At 52.2% G+C, this 19,709-nt stretch overlaps 1 protein-coding gene across 3 annotated transcripts in view; it reads right to left on the reverse strand.

Annotated features, from left to right (window-relative positions):
* Positions 1-17,841, reverse strand: part of LOC121077352 (gamma-aminobutyric acid receptor subunit gamma-4) — a 46,410-nt gene extending 28,569 nt beyond the window's left edge. The window contains exons 1-3 of one of the 3 annotated variants that reach the window (XM_040572557.1): positions 16,987-17,841; positions 6,517-6,575; positions 4,912-5,058 (exon numbers count right to left, since the gene is read on the reverse strand). In XM_040572557.1, coding sequence (XP_040428491.1) covers positions 4,912-4,934 — 23 coding nt within the window. In that variant the 5' untranslated portion in view covers positions 4,935-5,058; positions 6,517-6,575; positions 16,987-17,841. Of the gene's footprint in view, positions 1-2,552; positions 2,685-4,911; positions 5,059-6,149; positions 6,576-16,986 lie in introns of those variants that run through there. The other 2 variants (XM_040572559.1, XM_040572556.1) reach the window with 2 other exon arrangements.
* Positions 17,842-19,709: the final 1,868 nt, after the last annotated feature.

The following is a 19,709-nucleotide window of genomic DNA, read 5'->3' on the forward strand; positions in this document are numbered from 1 at the left end:
AGCTGCATCTGGGAACGTCACACTGCAAACCCACAGCGATGCCCCGTGAACACTTGCTGTCCGGGTGGCTCCGTCTCCTTGCACAAAGCGACTCTGGCTGTATGACAGGGGAAAGCCAGCTTCCATATGTCTCCGTGCAGCCGGGAGGAGAGGCAGAGCAGTGTTTCCTCACCTCTGCTTGTGGAAATGTCAAAACAGACACCTTGCATTGCTGCCGCACACAGCTCCGGGGCCGGGATGCAGCTGGGAGGAGAGCAGGCACAGGAGGGCTGGGGGCACCGCAGGGCAGGGCAGGGGACTGTGCGGGGACAGCCCTGGTCTGGCCGAGGCAGCATGGCACAGAGGTGTCCTTTTGGATGTATCCAGGTGCACAGATGGGGTTGGACAACCCTCTTTGGGCAGCCCTGGGCTTTACTGCAAGACAGCACTGCTTGCCTTGCCTCCTGAACTGGGTGTTACGCAGGCAGGCACCTGTTTTACTGCTGGCTCCGAGCACACCGATGGGCAGATTAAAAGCAGGGCCAGAGAAGTTGTCCCTGCTGGCAGCCACCTCCTGGCAGGAAGGTCCAGGAGGAGATGCTGACCCCAGGCTGTGACTGTCCCACCCCTCTGCCAACAGCTCAAAGCCTCAAGTGCTCCACAGGAACAGACAGCGACAAAAAGCAAGGACATTTCACCTGGGTGAAAAGCACGGTGCTCAATCGCAATTACTGCATGCTAATGTGTCCTTGTCACCCATACAGATGCCTCCAAGGGCTTGCAGGCACAGGAACGTTCAGGCAAATTAATCTAAATTAGAAACAGGCAGAAGAATTAGGGACAGAGGGCTCACTAAACGGTACCCTACCTGTTTCACACGTCAGCATACCTCTCCTTTCCCAGCTCGCTCAGTGAAGCCCTGTTGGTCAAGCCTGCACAGCTCCAGCCATCCATCGAGCCCAGCTTTCTGGTGGTGTAATGCTGTGCAGGATCCTGCCTTCAGGGCTCTGAGCTGGGCGTCCTGGTCCCAGCTGGGGCAGTGCTCTGGGAAACGCTGGTGAATTAGCCTCTGTGGTGGGGAAATCGTCTGGGGAGTGCTGAGTCACCCAGCACAGAGCATGCAGCCCACCCCAGCACCAGGGACAGGTCTTGCAGCACATGCCAGAAGAGCTTGCACACACTGCTTCGGTGTGGTACCTGCACCACGCTCCTCCGCCAAGTCACCCACCCAAGCGCAGAGCAGCCTGCACCCAGGAAAATGCAGCAAATGCAGGACAGGACCCTGGTACAACTTGCTCCTTTTCTCTTTTTTCTCCCCCAGGCTTCCTCTGCTGCTCCATCACCTCCACAACATGCACAGGCGCTGCTCCTGGCAGCTCGGTGAAGAAGCAGGCATAAGGGACAGGGCAGAAGGGAACCTGGGCCAGTTATGGGGCAAAGCTTCCCACTCAAAGGCACGTGAATACAGGACTTAAGGGCGCCGCCAGCTGATTTTACCGCTTACAACTCACCCCATCAAAAGACAGTGCAGGTGGCACTGTGCTGCGGGGACAGCAGGGCACAGGAGGCGGGACCACCATGAGCCCCTCGTAGCCCTCAGCCCCCCAATTCCTGCATGCTGGAGAGGCTGAGGACCAGCGTACGAGCCACGGGGCAGCTCTCGCTGCCTCCACGCTGGATGAGGCTGTGCCCTGGAGGACAGCGGCAGGGACAGGGCTGCTCGCACCGGAGTTTGGGGAAGCCTTGGCAGAGCAGACCGTCAGTAGCAGGATTCATGCTCCCTGCCCCTGCCTGCATTTGTAATGGGATTTGATCGGCTTTAAGGCGGCTTATTCTGCCGATTAGCTTCAGCCAGTGAAATCCCTCTTCCCCGGAGCCCCGGGGGCAACAATCTGCTGACAACATGTTCTTTCCCCGATCCAGCCATTAAACTCACCAGCAGGGCTAGCAATTGTTAAAAATAAATAAAAAAAAGAAACTCGAAAAACCCCTTGTGCGTGGGGCCCTTCATCACCGGTTGCATTACAGCGCTCCGAGCCGCTGGCCCTGGGCGAGCACCGTAACGTGCCAGCCCCACGCCTCCGCTCGCCCCCTCGGCCGGCGCACCCGGGGCCAACCTGTGGAGCACGGCAGGTGCCTGGGTTTTGGGGTGGGCTTTTGGGGGTGCCGAGGGCTGGGGTGCCGCGAGGAGGGGCTACGGGCTCCTTCCCAGCCAGCGCAGCTCCGCCTGGGGACGCCCCGGCGACGCGCGGAGCCCTGGAGTCGCCAGGAGGTGCCGAGCCGCCCCCGGTCGTGCCCCGGCTGCCCCCCGGACGGGGCTCAGCCCCCGGCAGGATTGGGCCGGCGAGGAGGCGGCGGGCTGTTGGAAACGGGGCGTCCCCTCGGTTCTGGGCACCCAAAGCGGGGACCCGAAGTGCGAAGCATCTCCCGGGCGAGGCGCAGAGCCTCGGGGGCGGGCAGGCTGGAGCGGCCGGGGGCACGGAGCCCGGTGACCCCCCCCCCCACACACACATCTCCGCGACGGGGAAACTGAGGCAGGGCGCGGGGCGCACCGCGGCCGGCGGGGTGCTCACCTGGCGGGGCGCAGGGCCGGCCCGAGGGCCAGGCAGAGCAGCAGCACCGTCCCGGGCATCTCGGCGAAGCGAGGGCCGGCTCCGGGCGGGGGGGGGGAGCGGCGGAGGCGGCGGCGGGGCCCCCCCCGTGCCCGCTGCGCCGCGCTCCAGCCCCGCCGCCTCCCGCCCGGCTCCGCGCTCGGCGCCGCCGGGGAGGCAGGGGAAAGTTGGGCATCTCTTCGGCGAGGGGAGGAGGGGCTCCGTGCAGGGTCCTAGCTCCACGCTCGGGGGCCCGTGCCCGCCCCCGGAGGGCCGGGCAGCAGCTGAGGGAGGGGGGGGGAACGCCGAGCCTCCCCCCCCCCCGAAAAAACCTGCCGGCGCTGCGCCCCCGGGGGCGAGCAGCGGCGGGTGGCGCGGTGCTCGCCCTGCCCCTCTGCGGAGCCGGGAGTCTTCGCTTGTTGTCGATACGTACGAGATAAGGCTAATTAAAAAAAATATATAATTTAGGGTAATTATTGTTACAGCACGCAAGGCAGCGGTCCCTGCCGAGCTGCCGAGGAGACGCAGCCGGCAGCGGGTCCTTTCCCACCTGTAGGGCCGCTGGCCCGTGGAGAAAGGGTGGGAGGGTGTGGGTAGGAGCAGGGGGTGGCTGGGGCTGCAGGGGGGTTTTGAGCCCTCTGCTCCTGCTTCCCCCGGTTTCCAAGCAGCCTTGGGCAGTTCTTTTCACTGCTGGCATCCAGCTTGTAAACAGGGATAGCAGATTCCTCCTTGGCGTGCTCTGGGCGAGAGTTACTGGGACCCAACTTTGTTACAGCTACGTGCGGGAGCAATAATCGTCCTTCATCATCTGCTTACAGCCCGTGTGATGCAGGAGCCTGTCCCCCAAGGGGCATGGTCCTGCCTCTCCCGGAGGATCTGGTACCGTCGATCACAGCTGGGGACTTGATGCCATCTGATGTACTGCAGTGGCACCATGGACAAGTGGCTCTCCCAGCCCTGCCACGGCCTTTCCCACACAAGCACAAGCAAATCGCTTCCTTTTCTCTGCATCATGCGTGTAACCACTGCCTCGTTTGCTCGGCAGGACGGGGAGATGTCCCTTCCCCACGCGCATTCAGTGTCTAATAGCCAGGACCGGTCTCGGCAGGGACGAGGGGGCTACAGCAGCACAAACAGTAAATAACAGCAGCACACCTGGGTGATTTTTCAAGGCTCTTCCTACGCAGGCTCTCCCTTGCCGATTCTAGCAATGATCACCTTAAGCCCTCAAGCATGAGATCTGAGCAGCATCAAAGCCGTAGGAGCCAGCTGCAGGCAGCACAGCTCCGAGATGGAATTTCCTTGTAGCGGAGCAGCTGCAGATGATGTTTCTTGTTAGTGCAAGCACAGGAGCTGCTCTGGGATGGCGGGTTTATAGGAAGCACATGTCAAAAGAGTAAATAACAAAATCAAAGCAACAGCGAAGGTGAAAGAACCCTTTAAACTTCAAAGCGAGGCACCCGATTGCCCCAGAAGTTTTGCAGGGATCCAGATGAAGCTGAAGTTGGGAGGGATGCATCAGTAGCCGCGGGGAGGATGTAGCTGTTGGAAGGTTGTGGTCCTGAACGGATCACAGAAAACCCAGGGGTTTGTACATGTGCTCTCAGCTCCCCCTCAAGACGCAGGATGTGAAGCGGCACGTGGGGAAATTCACTGCACAGGTTTGGTTTCTACTTGCACCAAAGGGAAGAAGGAAACATGTCAATGGCGTGTGTAGGAGAGCAAGAGGAGAGCGCCGCTTTTCAGACAAACACCTTATTTACCAGCAGTGCAGGCTGAGACAGGCAGAAAGCCTTTGCAAATTCAGTGAATTATTTTGAACAGGAACAAACCACCCTCAGTCTGAACGCCGAGAAGCACGAGATGTCCTGCACCAGCATTTGGGGAGGAAACAGTCCCTGTTTTCCACTGTGAAGAGACATTTGTTTCAAGGTCTTCTGTCCGGGATTCTCCCAACTTAAACAGGAGATGAAATGTTTCATTCAAGATGCTTTTTGTCCCTTCTGGTGCTGTTGGACAACCCAGCCACTGTCCTTGGTGCTCGCTCTCCTCGTGGTGACAAAACAGGGTTTTGCTGTGACCTGGCCATCGTGTGCTGTCCTCTGGGAGCCACGCAGGTTCCCACCCCGGGGCTTCCTGTGGGCCTCCTCCCTCTGTTACAGAAGACGTCCCAGGAGAAGCTGGTTACAGGGCCCCTTCAGAAAACTTCTAGGATAAAACCCCATCCAGAAGCCTAAACTCTCTTCTCTGAACTGGGGCACATCCTGTACACCAGAAACATTTGTTTACTGTACCAGGGCATTTGTTCAACACCACCGAGGTTTTGTCTTTTCAGGCTCACCGGGCACAGCAGCAGATGCTCATCTGGGCTCACACGACATCAATAACCGCTCCAGCTGGGCTCTGGCTTCCCACCGACACGGACAGCGATGATATATGAAGCAGACAGGACAGTTTGATTTTTGGGTGCAGGAGTGAACTGGCAGTGCTTGTGGATAAAAAAAAGTGTTTGGATCCCGAACAAATGTGACGTGAACATTTTCCAAGGAGAATGAAAGGAGTGGGAGGACAGCCCAGGCCATAGCAAGAGTTGGTGCATGCTGTCCTGGGGGGCGATGAGAGTGCTGATGGGAGCAAGAATTTTGCTTTCAGCCTTGACTGCTACATCAGGCCAGGCCTGAAGGAGCCCCCGCATCCTCTTCCACCACAGACAGTCCCTCGTTCAAGCTACTTTGTTAGAAAAGATCACTAAATGGATATGTGATCCGATCCTGGGTGTCAAAACGGTTCTTGCTGTCATCCCGGGATGGGAAAGATGCCATTGCCTGCTTTTTCTTTATGGCTCTGCTCTTTTGGCAGGCTCCCCAGCTCAGGGCTTAAAATGTTACATTCCTCCTCAGGATCAATACGTGAGAAGAGAAAATGTACATAGGAGAGGGTGGGGAGGGGAAGAGAGTTGGCAGTACTTGGCTAAAAACTAAAAAAGGGAAAATCTCAGCAAATTGAGCACCAGGTGCCTCAGTGCAGTTTCAAACAGGAATTTGCAGCTATGCCATCCATCCATCCATCCATCCATCGGATGCCACGTGTCCAGCACAGGACCAGGAGCTGGTAGTTTGGTGAGCAGCCACCAGCATCGCTCCCAGGCAGGATGTTCCAAATAGCTTGCAACTCCTGACACAAACTTTGGGGACAAGGTTCCTGCAGCTGCAGGAACAGGATCAATTGCTCCTCGTCACTGCAGAAAGGCACCTGCCTCTGGACCGAGACAAGCTAGCTCCTTGTCAACCTGCACCACATCAGTTCAGGGTAGGAGAAAAGAAACCAGGAAGGTCAAGGACAGAAGACGGTGCTCAGGACCAAATCCCATGCAGTCCCTAACACTACCCGACTCTCTCCATGCCTGCCAGGAAGCCAAGGCACACCGTCATCCGCCAGCCTGGCAGGATTTGAGAGAGGCAGACAGGGAGTCCCAGTTACGTTTTCCGTTAATACCCTTAGGGCATTTCTGCCTGGAGATGAGGGGATTTCTTTCTACACTGCCTCGGGAATGTTTACCCAGTAGTAAATAACGCTCACTTGTGTGGCAGGGTTCAGATGCCCGCAGCAAGCCCACGTTCTCACACCTCTTTTCCTCTTGGAAGCTACGAGGCACAGCAGGGTCTCTTTGCTTCCCTTCCCTGCGAAGCTCTGGTGTCACACCAGCAGGAGGGAAATGTCCTGATGCCCTTTTCTCTCAAGTGCCTGAACTTGAGGGATGCTTTTAGGAGGGGCTGATTTTTGTCGTGCCTTAGGGAGGCAGCACGTGGGACGGTGCCGTTCACGGAGCCACCCCAACAGGGGTTAGTGAGAGCTCACCGGGGAGGTGGCTGCCCTTTGCTGCCAGGCTGCTGGACCTGGTAATTGCCAGCGCATCGGGAATGAGAGATCTTCCCCTAATACTCACTAAGCTCCAATCTTAATCTTGTTCGTCGCTGTCAGGTCTCAGGAAACCGGGCCGATGCGCTGAAAAGAGATGAAGTAAAAAGATTCGAGAGGAAACTGAAGCCTCTTCAAAAAAAAAAAAAAAAACGAAGAGAAATAATCTTCAAAAGGTTCCCACGAGCCCGCACACCCTGACCTGCAAGAGCTGCACAGATAAACACTGCGAAAGCAGCCGAAGCCTTGCAGGGCTTGTTTCTTAGCCTGATGTTTTGTGAGAGAGATGATTTGAGGCCGGAATCGGAAAGTGGTAATGGGAACCAAGCACACCAGGCTGGGCAGTGGGGTTATGGGGTGGACAAGTAGGTGTGGGAGCACACAGTAGGCTCCCCATGGGGTGCAGTGCTGGGGTCTCTCTCCTCCGGGTATTCCCAAACAGCCAGCACCCCGCAGCAGAGGTGGATTCCAGAGCCAGGTACTCATCACCTGCCACGGGTACTTTGGGAAGGCAAACCATCAGCTCCTGGGGGAGCCTGGCAGCAAATTTCCCCTGTCTTCACACATGGGTTTGGTGGACAGGGGGCTCCTGCCTTCCAGGAGGCTGTTAGAGAATGCCTTTCAACAGCAGCCAAATCCACCAAAAAAAAAAGGCAAAAAAAAAGCAAGCCATAATTACACCCACACAGCTCTCCACACACTGCGCTAAGCTTCACCCCCCTGTCAGAAATGCACCCGCACTGATGGAGTGGATATGTTGATTAAAAATCCCCAAAAATGAATAGATCAAGAGAAATCTGCCATATCCCTGCAGCAAGGGTGAAGCGCTTTTTAATTAAGGACAAAGAGATGCAAATGTCCTGAATCATCACAAGCAAATAGCAAAATAGCACCTGTCAGAATATTAAAAAACAAGCACTCAGCGTTCCCTTGTGATCAGCTCGAAGGAGGCCTTGTGTTTAAAAAAAAAAAATAAAAATCCCACCGAGAGTTGAAAATTGTAACAGGCTGAGATAGAGGGAAGGGCTCAATGAAAACAAGCGGGTGCTGCTCACTGCTGATTCCCGTGCCAGAACAGAAGGGTCAGAGCCGTGCTCCCGTGTGAGACCTGCCCGTGCTAAAGGAGAGAGGATTTCAGTTTTTCAGGCAACGAGAGCAACAGAGCTGGGGTTAGGAGCTTGGCAATGTGACCCCTGCAAACCCTTCTCATCCTTGTTGAACTGAAGTCTCAGGCCCCAGGGCCTGAGGGGACACAGGGACAGGAAAGGCAATGAAAGGAGCAAGTGTAGGGAAGCACGGCAAGGGCCGGCGCAGCCCAGAAGCAGCGACAAAGGGCTGTGAAAGGAAGGCAGAGCAAAAGGGAAATGCCTGGAATAATAAGTGACGGACGGATGCCTTTGAAGGGGACTCGGGTATCTCGGGTCTTCAGCCTGACCTACTTAAAACTGTCGTAATCTGATGAAGGAGCATCCTCCGGCTCTAAATATAAACTTCGCTCCTCTTCATTTAAATCCCTTCCCTCTGCCACCGAGGGTAGGACGGTGCTCAGCAGCTGGGCACAAGGTGCTGCGTGTATCCCATAGGTCCTGGGGTCATGCAGAAGGGTCTCCCACCAGCTGGGGACCCCAGGGGGGCTGCTGGGCTCTTTCCCCATGGGAAACAGCCACAGAGCAGCAGGGGCACCAGCACGGGGCCCAGCAAGGTGGCGATGGCATCGCATGGGCTTCTAGCAGCCTGTTTAGGAACAAGGGCGACACTGCACATTGCCTGTAGGGGAATTAAAGGTTGCAGTGCTGTCAGGTAGTGATTCTTGGTGCAAGCAACACAAGGGACCTGAAAGTAAGGAGTCTCCTGTTAGCTCCTTGCATGCGTGTGGTTTGCAGTCAGACATTTCTGTGGTTTTAAACGAACCACAAATCTGGTGCACAACAGAGGCTTGCAGCATTTAAACAATTAGCACACTTAAGCAGAATTTGGCAATTAGTTTAAGCTAAAAGCAAAACAAACAAAACCACAATCCAAGAAAAAAGAGCAGCAAAACATTTTCCAATCTGTTTCGAAATGAAATGTTCTAAGAATACCAAAATGTCTCACCAATCCATTTTCTAAATGAATTGCTTCAAGTTTTTCCACCTCAGCACACCATCGTTCATTTAAAACCTGACCTTCTTTAAATAAAAAGGGTAGAAAAGGAACCCCTGTTTAGGTTTGAACAAAATACCAAGAAGACAAGATGATTTTTTTTCATTTTTTCCCCATTTCACAGGAAAGCCATATGGGGGGGGGGGGGGGGGGGGGGGGGAAGAAAAAAAGAAAAAGCTTTTAATTCAATCTGAACTAAATTCACTCCATCCCGCAGTCTGCTCTGGAGCAATTTCCACATCCATAATGGGTATTCCCCAGGGAGCCGCTCACTGCAGCCCCTTGGTGTGAGAGTGAAGGGGACAGCTGAGCAACTCGGCAGAGTGCCTGGGGCAATCTGGTCCCTGGCATGAGCTCGGGGAGAGCTGGCAGATGAGAGCAAGACTCATAATACTCTTTTATCAAGGGCTTTCTTCGAGCCCTGCACCTCCCAGCTCCCCGAGAATACCAAGTTTCCAGCTCATAGACTCTGGGACTGTACGAGCTATTTGGGAACCTTTGTGTGCTTTAACCAACTTCTTCAGTTTGGTGGTGAAAATGCATGTAGAATTAGAAAGGAAAAACAATTACGTTAAAAAAAATGTCATTACAGAAAACTAGCAGGCTACACATCTCAGTACCACCAACAGACCAAGATGAGCTTGTTCCCTTTGTGGAGACAGGCCCCGTTAATTTTCCTGGCAGGATCTCCCATATCAAGACAACAACGAAAATGTTTGCTTTTATTTATTTTATTTTTTTTTTTGACAGTCTGTGAACACTGGGAAGCTTGGGGTTAAAAACAACCTCAATTTGAAATGCTACATACATTAATTTTTGCAAAGCTCAAGTTTAGGGTAAAATTTGAACTGACACATTCTCCTTGAAGGAGGAAGGGGGGGCTGAAGATAATATTTATAAAAGAGAAAAGAAAGATCAGACAGGCAAAGTGGATTTTTTTTAAGCTTGCAGGAAGATACTAAGCTCAATAATCAGACAAGAAAGGCAACGAGCAGTTATCAAAGCAGCAGCCGTTTTAAGAGCTGCGCTCATCTGAAAGCGACTTTTAGTTCTCGGGAAAACTGCCGCCTCAACAGCTGTCCCAATTAGAGCCAGCCGGAAATTTCCCAATAAACCAACATTTTGTCAGAAAATAATTCGCTGAGTCTGAAGCGCTCGGAGCTGGCTGAACTTTTGTTGGATGCCAACGCGGGGCTGCGGCGGGGGCTGGCGCTCAGCTGGCAGCTCTGCGCCACCAGCGGGAACGGGGACAGGAAAGTCAATTTTGGGGAGCAGCTGCAGGTGCCAGGAAGCGCCTAGTTCACGTCATTTATGCTTGGGATTTGGTATGAAAAAAGACAAAAAGGCAACTGAGTTTCTTACGAACTGGAACTCGAGCCAGGCGGATTCGTTCCTGCCTTGATCCCATATGCCTGACCCCATTTTAGGAGCTGGCGACTGGATCTGCCAGGAAAAAAAAAAAAGGAAAAAAAATACTGTGGAGAGGCCAGTGCTGGAAGTGCCTCCTGGCAGGAGGATGGCCATGCCCAAGTCTGCCTGGCTCCGAGGCCAGCAGGTCTCCTGGGGGCTCTCCATCCTTGCGGTGGCCTTACCACGAACCTCCTGATACCTCCTTCCCCCTCTTCTTCATTTTTGTAAGCATAGCAAAGGCAATGACTACGGGTGTTAGGCTTTTCAGCTGCATCTTTGAAAATTGGTGTGTTACTACTGGACACCTCATCGGGTCTGTTCCTGCTGCCTCACTGCATGGGACACACAAAAAAAGAGGAGAAAATCCACACAACTTAGTCTAGAAGACCCTGCCCAAAGCTTCGCACAAGTATGGAGAGGTGTTTGCTAGCTGTATTTAGATTATAAATTTTAAAAGACACCACACAGGACTATTCAGACCCCCTGCCACAGTCCAAGGCACCTGCTGGGGCCAGAGGAGTCCCTGAGGAAAAAGCTGTGAATGACTTGTATGCATCCTGACCAGCAGGGAAAAGCCTTTCTGAGAGCAGTGGTCATTAATTGCTAACAATAATCAACCTATAACGACAGTGAGAGCTGAGGCACACACCCTGTCATATGCATCTCCAAATGAAAACAGAGCCCCTCCCAAAAGGGATTTCTTCTTTACAACACCTAGAAATGATAATTCGCAACACAAGCAGAGTTTTTCCCAGCACCAGGGAACCAACCAGGGCAGTTATCGGGGCACAGAGCCCATCTGCAGGCACTGGTCCCCCTGCCCACACGGCAGGCTGCTGTTCACAGCGTGACCCATCACATCCCTGCTCGTGTCCCTCTGCACCCAGCCTGCCCGCTTGGAGCTGCCACCCTCTCCAAAGCCAGAAAAACCCGCATCTGCTGCCTTCCCCATCTCATCTCGCAAGCTGTGAGATCCCACCCCTCTCGCTGCCTGTCCCTGCTGACAGCCGTGCTTCCTACAGAGCAAACGGGCTTGAAACTCAGCAAGCAGAGACATTTGCATTGATTTCCATGGCCTGGATTCTCCCGGTCCCCACAGCCACCCCATGCCTCCGGAGTGGGAGCACCACAACCCCATCCTGGAGCTCTGCTGTGCTCCTGTTTGCTCCCAGAAAAGAGTGGTGACAGTGGCTCTCACTCCCAAAAAGGGTCCCTACAGCAGTCAGAAGAGCACCAGCACAACAGGAAGACTGTGCAAGAAACTTGAGTGTTGTTTTTTTTTTCTTAGAGAAAATGCTTCTATTTTTGACAAAAGAACTTTTTGAGGTATGAAACCTCTTATGAAATTTCTCCCACGTCGGTGCTTTACATAAACTATTTTGCTGCAGTTGTGTTATTCATTGCACGCACTTTACACCCGTGTGAACTAGTTTATCTCAGGAGAGTGGAAAGCGGAGCCTGGCTGTAGGGCATTCTGCAAGCCCCATCCTCAGCTGGGCAGAGGGGCTAGGACATACGGGAAGGGCTTGCACGCAAATCGTGCCCATCTCTAACAGAGCTTCAGCCTGGTGCAGCTCATCCGATGGAGTAGAGCCATGCTACGGAGTGAGAAAAGGGTCTCATCAGCACAAACATCACCTCTAGCTCTGCAGGAGCAGGGTGTAAATGGGCCAGGAAACACCACTTGGATGCACCGAGGCACAGCCTCTGCCAGTGGAAGCTGCAAGGACGAGCAGCATCGCACCGACGTGCTCCTGAAGAGCCCGTGGCCGCAGAGCACGGTGAGAAGACATCCTCAGAGGGATTAGCAGGGTGAAGAGTCCATCCACTGCATTAGTATCACAGCCTTAGTTTTTTTCTCTGGGCCTGAGATGTCAGGGCTGATAGCGGTGCAGTTTGTTTCACACCAAATGTACAGCGATAGGTCAGGAGAACAAGTGAAAATGCCACCTTTGAGGGGAATTAGATCATTAAAATGTCACAGCAGTATCTTGGGAAGCCAACCGGAGATTCCAGCTGCAACTCCTTGCTCCCTCTGCTAGGAAAAATAAATAACACCTGCCAAGCAAGACCAGGCCTTTCTTTTCTAAAGAGATGACTATTTTTTTTTTATATCACCATTGTTTCACACCACTCTGCCAGCAAGAGAGTCATGAGCTCATTTTCCATTGCCACAAAATCCGGTTTGGGGGGAATAAAATTTCCTCTCCAATCCAGGACTAATGGATGAAGGCTACATCCTGGGGATAATGCAGAAGTGAAATGTGTAAGCCACTCTATCTCCCATCACATCGGATAAACATTAAATTAATGGCAGAGCTATAATGGGGTTTATTCCCTTTTCTAGCTTTTGTTTATTCCCCTTTCTAGCTTTTCACCATTGCTGCTTTCTTTCTAGCAGCAAATTACCTCCTTGTTTCTGCTCCCCGCCCCCCAAGCCATGCTTCCCACCATGGCTCAGGTCACCCAGGATGGAGGTGCAGAGCCAAAAAAAAAAAAATCTCACAGCAGCACCCAGCTCAGTCAGGCTGCCCTCAGGCTCCCTGATCCATCTGTCTGGTCACAGGACAGCTGATTGCAGCTGCTGCCACCACTCCAGACCTTCCTCTGCATTCCTCTCCTGCTTTCCCTCTGGAGGAGCAGCTCCAAACCTTCCCAGATCTCAACAGACTCAGGCTCTTGAAGTGGCAACCTCTCTGCCCTCCCTCCGTGCCGTGCTTCAGTGCCTAATTGTTCTAATGGTTTCCCAAAGCCCCCATTCATCTTCTGCCATAATTCAGGTCTTTGTTCCGCACTGTGGAGCGGAGGGAGTAAAGCAGTGTGAGGACAATGACAAATCAGACTCCGAAGGGCAGATGACTCCTTCCCTTTGACCATGCACACAAGGAAAATCAGAGCTACCTGGTCTATCGTTTGTCAACACCCATCTGGTGCAGGCGAGATAATAACCACAAACGTACAGAGCTGGGGCGAAAAGAATGGGGAGGGAACATGCTATTGTGGCTGCCTGAGTGGTTCCACAGCTGGCACAGCAAAGCCTTTTGTCCCTTTTTTTTTCCCTTGCAGATTACTTTATTGGTTACCTTTTGTGTCTTCCCTTCTCTTCCCAAGCATCTCATTACTAAGTTTGGAGGATAGCTCCAGAAGTTTAGTGCTGGCCAGGAGAGGGCCATTCAAAGCCGGGGCTTTCTGGAGCTGAACCCCGACTTCTCTTTGCTCTGGAGCTGGACCACATCACTAGAATTCATCGAGGCAAATTTTTAATCTCTTTTCCCAGTACTTGGGATAACCAATGTTCAGCCACAGACTAGCCACTGGGTTCATCCATCTGCAAGGTGATCTCTGTGCCACAGGATCGGCCAGTGAAGCCTCAGCTCATCCTTTCCTGTCCTTGATTAGATGACGCTATGATTTTCTAATCAGGAGAATCACAGATGGCAAATAAATGAAGTGGTGAAAAAACAAATTAATATTTATTTATGCTAAAATGCATCGTCACTTTTATTTGCAACATACCATGCATCACAGATTGAACTTCCCTGACCGGCTCAAGCCCTTAGCACAGGAAATAAGCTAGGAAGATTTGGAGACAAGCCATACAAGCAGGTTCAAGGCGGAGAGACACCTTAAGAGCTGAATATATTCACATCTGAGGCTTTGATTCTCCAATCCTCCTCCTGGTGATTACAAGGAGGGGAGAGAGGGATTGTTTAACTTTGAAACTCCAAAATGGCCTTGGTGTCCACAAAGGTTTTAGAGAGTGCTTGCAACACAGCAAGAGCCAGGGATTAAGCTCTAAATCCATGTTTTGTCCCTGAAAAGCTGTCCTGTTCACTAATAAAGTGAATTCTCTGCTCTCAAGAAATATTTATCTACATCATTAAAACTCCCTGCTATTGTTGGGCACGACTGGCAGCCAGCAGCAAAACCGTAAAAACCCTTTGGTGTGAGATGGAAGTGCCCCTGCTGAGCAGAGCAAGGGCAAGGGGAGGATGGGAATAGCTGGGTGTTGATGGGGACAGAGGGGCCTGACAGCACCATTAGCAGCCCCGACCAGGACAGCAGGGAAACTGGGGTCAGGGCAGAGCTGCAGAGGGAGGCTCGGAGATGGCAGCTCCGAGCACCCCGCTGCCCCCATGGAGCTTTCATTGGTCCCTCCTTTATGTAAATCTCATTTACTTCAAGTGCTGCTAACTGAGAGCTGCAGCCTGACAACACTCAGTCAGCTTCTGCAAAAAGCAGCACTCTGCAGAACAGGCTCTGCTCTTCTATAGCTCCTTCTGGGGTGGAGAGCACCGAGGTGCTACAGGCCACGCTCCCACGGCCTGTGGACTGAGCTCATGAGAGGTCTCAGTATGCTCTGGAGTCATCCAGTCTGATTTTTAGGAGTGCTGCCATTCACAGAACCCGTGCTCAGGTGCACTGCACATCCCACTGGTCACAAGAGGATCCTGGCATGGGAGCACCCAAGTGCTCTGCTTGGAGCAAACATCACCAAAGGCACTCCAGGAAGCCCTAAGTTGGGCACTGAGCAACAGGCACACATCTGAACGGCACAGAACTGGTACCACATTAACCCCACCTTTTTGGGCACATGTCCGTCATGTTGCTGCTCCACACCTCTCAGCTTCTGCTCAGGAGCAGCTGTACTCAGAGGTATGAAGAGAAGAAAGCACACTGTGCCTTTGTCCGCCGTGCTCAGCACAGCCTGTCCCTGCCAGGTCACATCCTGCAGCTGTGGCTTTGCAGCTCCCCTCAGCCCCCAGAGCCATGACTCTTCCAGCTGGAAGAGCTCTTACACAGGGATAAAGGGCACCAAGTCCAAGTGCGTGATTGCACAAAGTAGGGAAAGGATGGACAGGAATCCAGGGCTCACCTTCTTTTCTAATGCAAGCTCACCAGTGGACTTGCAATGAAAAGGTAAAAAACAGACCCAAAGCCTAACTGAAAGTTCTTCATACCACAAAGCAGCAGGGAAACTCCTTTCTGCAAGACGTGGTCATGGCTGTTATGAGTTTACAAAGCTACTGGGCCAACTGACAGAACAGCAGCAGGAAATCCAGTGAGAGTTATTAAGCACAAGGACACGTCTTTTCCTGGCAAATCCCTGAGCCACAGATTGCTGGAAGCTGAGAAGGAACCCCAAGGAAGCTCTGCAAGATGCTTCCTATAATCTCAGGCTTTCACTGTCATGCATATGCTGTTTGACTGCTATCAGAAACCGGATACTCTTGCGACAAGCATTTTGGCTCTCCCAGTATATCAGCTCTTCTGTACCCATAAATTGTGAGCACGGGAATCACCTGCACTAAAGCTGGGTTCAGTTTTGGAATACCTGTCTTCCCCCCACACATAGCTGGGCAATAATGTCTCATCAAATGACTTATTTACTTTACATACATGCAATTTCCAGGCACCCAAAGTGATGCAAAAATCCAGGTCAAATTCCCTGAATAGCTTCCACCACCAAAAAAAGCAACAACTGTTCTGAAGGGTTGGGCAAATCACATGGAAAAGGGTTGGAGTCCTTCTGAAATGCTCCTTTTTGTTGCTATTTCCAAAAAAGCTTCTATTTCAGGCACTTTTTATATACACGAGCAAGAGGCTCCCTGCAAGCATGAGAAGTGCAGACCCAGTTCCCTGCCCTCCCTGGGGTTACGTGCCCCCAGAGCTCCCTCCCCACCACTGCTGCAGGACACGATCTCATCCTACTGTGGCCAGTGCAGTTCTCTGGAGCTGCCCTGAGCATCCATCCGGTTGGGGAAGGGTCTTGAACAGGCAGGAGCAGATGCCAGCTCTGACATAATCCTCACAGCATTGTTTGCTTCCTGGGGATGCCAGATTACGGAGCTGAAATAACACCTTGTGCCTTTGCCCTGTGCCTTAGAGGCTGACTTTCTGTGCCTGAGCTTAGGTGCCAAATGATACTTTCACCTCTGAAGGAAAGTTGCCCCCAAATGACCACCTTATTCCAGGCAAAGAAGGAGATGCAGGATTTCAGACAGGTGTCAGCTCTACCAAGGAGGGTCCAGATAAATGCTCAACCCACATCCTGGTGGTAGCAGTGCACCAGCTTCTCCTTACACAAATAACTCCACCTGCAGACCTTTGGGTGCCCCCACAGGCAATTTTTAGGGGGCTGCAGAATCAAAGCCCCTGACCAAATGGCCAGAGTGATTTTCACTTTGAAATTAAGTCAGCACAACGCAGCTTTTGCTGATGGCACATGGCATCTCCAAACTGGGAGTCTCTCACCAGAAGCCCAGGGCTTCCCTGGCAGAAGTGTCTCTCTAAAACCCCCGTTCAGGCTACCCCATATTCACAGGGGCTAGCATTGTCCAGGTTTGATTTTCGCAGAAACCACAAGCACTCATGATCAGAATACTGTGTAATAAGCACATAGATATCTGGCTATGAGGGAGGCTTCCAAAGTACTTTGGCTAAGGTAACGCACATTGATCCAAATTTTGGGAACAGAGAGTTTCTTTGATCCAGATAATAGAAAGCATAGCAAACATGGGGTTGCTTTTGAAAGCAATTAAGGATTTCTCCCATCAGACCTACATCCATCCCTCTCCGTGACCTCCGGAGGTGCTGTCCCCCACAGCACACAGGGTAAATCCCTTTCCCTGGGCAGCTGTAGGGGTGACCATCACCCCTCACAGGAAAAGGATTTCTCCTCTACCAAGCTGTTTTGGGGAGCAAGGTGACATTAAAGCATCCTGATTGCATTAAACTCCTGTTAGTTGGCAGAATGCTTCACGAAACCTTCATTTTTAGAAAAGTGTTTTCTCCAACTAAATTCCACCCCATTTTCCTCAGGCAATAAATGAATTTTGTTTACAAAGTATTTCAACACGACTTGAAATTTCATTTATGGAAAACCGGTCTTAGACTTCTGAGGCATTAGAAACCATGCTGAAATATGGCAATTTCAAGCACTTACCTGTCTCCTTCCCACAAGTCTCCGAATCAAAGGTTGCCATGACAACAAAGCCCACTCTCAGTCCAGCAAAATGAATTGTTTTTAAGTGACGTCATTATTAGCCGGGACCCAACAAAATTACGCAAACGAGCTCCCCAGACAGCAGGGCTGCAAAAAGCTCGAACAAGCAGCAGAACAATTACACTCCAAACTTAGCACAGGAAGGGAAATGTCACCCAAATCCTACTCATTAAGTCTTTAAAACCCTATGGAGGAGGCCGACCTCCTCCCAGCACCCCTGATGGGGTGCAGAAGAGGAGCAGCTCTGCCCTGCCACAGGCTTCCTTTCCACCCTGGGATGTGGCACAGCCACCTGCACGTCCCAGCAGACAGCCACTGGTGTCCCCAGTACACAGGAGCTGGTTTGTGTTTTGTTGTTCCTCACCACCCTGAGCTCCTGTGACCACCACGTAATCTACCCAAGGTTTCTACCCCAGTACCCAGACTTTGCACGTCTCTGCTCCTCAGCCAGGCCACCACACCACCTCCATGAGATGACAAACCTCCAGGATTTCCTCTGCCCAGGACCATTTACAAACCCCACACCTCTGGGCCAGGGCTCTCCCAAACCAGCTGCTTAGAGAGATGCCTCCCTTTATAACCACAGTCAGCTGAACCCAATCCTCTCCTCTCCTTCTGAGTGAAGCCTTCCAACATCAGTTGCCTGAGGGTTCACACTTGATAACGAGTGTATTCTGGCAGCAGCTGTTCTCCAGGAGAGGGAGAAGAAGGAATTGGAATTGGAATTGGAATTGCAGTGGGAGTGGGAGTGGGAGTCACTCAGTGCTGCATTGCTATAGATGGTCATTCAAGCTTAATAAATCCTCCTTATCAACCCTGTCTCAATGCCCCTTGTAATTTAAGCTGGATGTAATAAGGCAGTGTGAAGGGAAAGGCCAGGTTTATGCTCGAACTGGGGATTACAGTCTGGCGCAGATACTTAAAGATTCACAACAGCAAGGAGAAATTGTAAGAGGAGCCTAAACAACTGCCCTCGAGTGCCGGGAGATAGGCTGATGAATTACAGTCCTTTCCAGCATGGGGCTGACCTGCTGTATAGCTGAGCTGGGATCCGACCAGAGACTTACTGCTCCTTGTGCAAATGTAAAACCTGTGTGTGCTGGAAAAATTACACAGTAACTTTAGAGGAGGTTTCTGTCTGTACCCTATGTATTTTTATCTCCCTCTTTTATTTATTTGTTTATTTTTAAATCATGAACATCGCATGATTTTCTTTCTTTTTCTCAATAAACTCAGCAGTGCCATTATGTCTCCTGTTCTCTCCCATTCCCCACAAAAGCCTAATACCTTTTCCCTTATAAGCAACTCGCCAGGCAGCATGGAGCAAGAAGCTTTTTCTCCCCAATTGCCTCATTACCAAAGCCAGCCCAGCCCAGCCCTTCACAGGCCTAAGCCTGAAGTTTATGGCACCAGATCAGAAGAGGAGTTTGTGGTCTTAAAAGCCTGGCTTCTTTTCCCTGGCCGTGCTATCTGGGTAATAAAAAAAAATACTGCTTCTTCCTACCAGCCTTGCCTCGCTTATGTCCTTAGACTATCACGGCTGCAATACTGCCTCTGCTGAAACCACTGCTGTCAATTCCTAGATTGCTATTTATCAGGGATCCCAAAATGCTTTTATAAAATGCCTAATGCTCGGCTAGCTCCAACGCCTCTCCCCTTCCAAATGAAACCACCCAGTGCTGTTTTTCAGGTGTTTTCTCTCTGGGAGCTGAAAGGGTGGTTTTCCCACTGCCAGGAGCTTTCGTGTGGTTGAAACCCATGCCCACAGCTCCAGGCACACCGCCTGACAAAGGAATATGAGCATCCACAGATGGAACTGAGCAAGTCCATGCTGGGAAGTAGCCCGCCTTGCTTCTTGGGCTGCTGCACCTGCACTCCTAACGTGAAAACTGAAGGTGCTGGGGGCAGGCAGGAGAGAAGCCGCAGCCACTTTTTGCCACCTCCAGTTCCCAGGAGCGTGTGCTTCAGGTGCGGAAGCCCAGGACCCCCCACGGGGCCCCCGTGGCCTGCCAACGTGTGAAAGCTTAAGGGAGAGTGAATCCCAGCAAGCCACAAATCCATCAAGCGCAAACGTTCTCCGTGGAGTGGGGCGACCGCAAAGTCTCAAATCATGTTCCTGCTGACAAGCTGCTGATGGATGAGCTCGGTCAGGAGGAACCGGGCTTTGCAGGAAAAAAGTGCCATTCACTCACAGGCAGCAGCACAGCGATGGAAGAGCCCCATGAGTGGGAATCCTGCAGTGTCAGACCTACTCACATTATGGGGAGAGGGAAGCAGAATTGAGAGCTCCTTCCACAGGGGGAACCCCGATTTGGTGTTGGGGTTTCTGATCCCACCACCCAAATGCATGAATGCTAACTCCTGGCTGGCTTTGGGGCTCTTGCCCCACCCCAGGAGGAGGTGGTTTGTAGAAGAGGTTTCTGGAATAGCCACAGGGGCTGAGGACCCTTGAAGGGCAGAGGAAGAGCACTGCATCCCAGGGGACATTTTCCTTCATCCGGCTGAGTGGGGCTCTGGCTGTGTGGCTGTCTGGGCACAGGGGACACATTTATCTGCTCCCAAATGTCCTTCACTGCAGGAGCCGTACATCAACAGTTCCCCCTCTGAGCGCTGCTGTGGTATAAGCACCTAATAATAAAAGCTGGCTATTGCTTCCCTAAGAC

Source organism: Cygnus olor, chromosome 13 (genome assembly GCF_009769625.2).
Source record: "Cygnus olor isolate bCygOlo1 chromosome 13, bCygOlo1.pri.v2, whole genome shotgun sequence".
Classification (NCBI taxonomy): Eukaryota; Metazoa; Chordata; class Aves; order Anseriformes; family Anatidae; genus Cygnus; species Cygnus olor.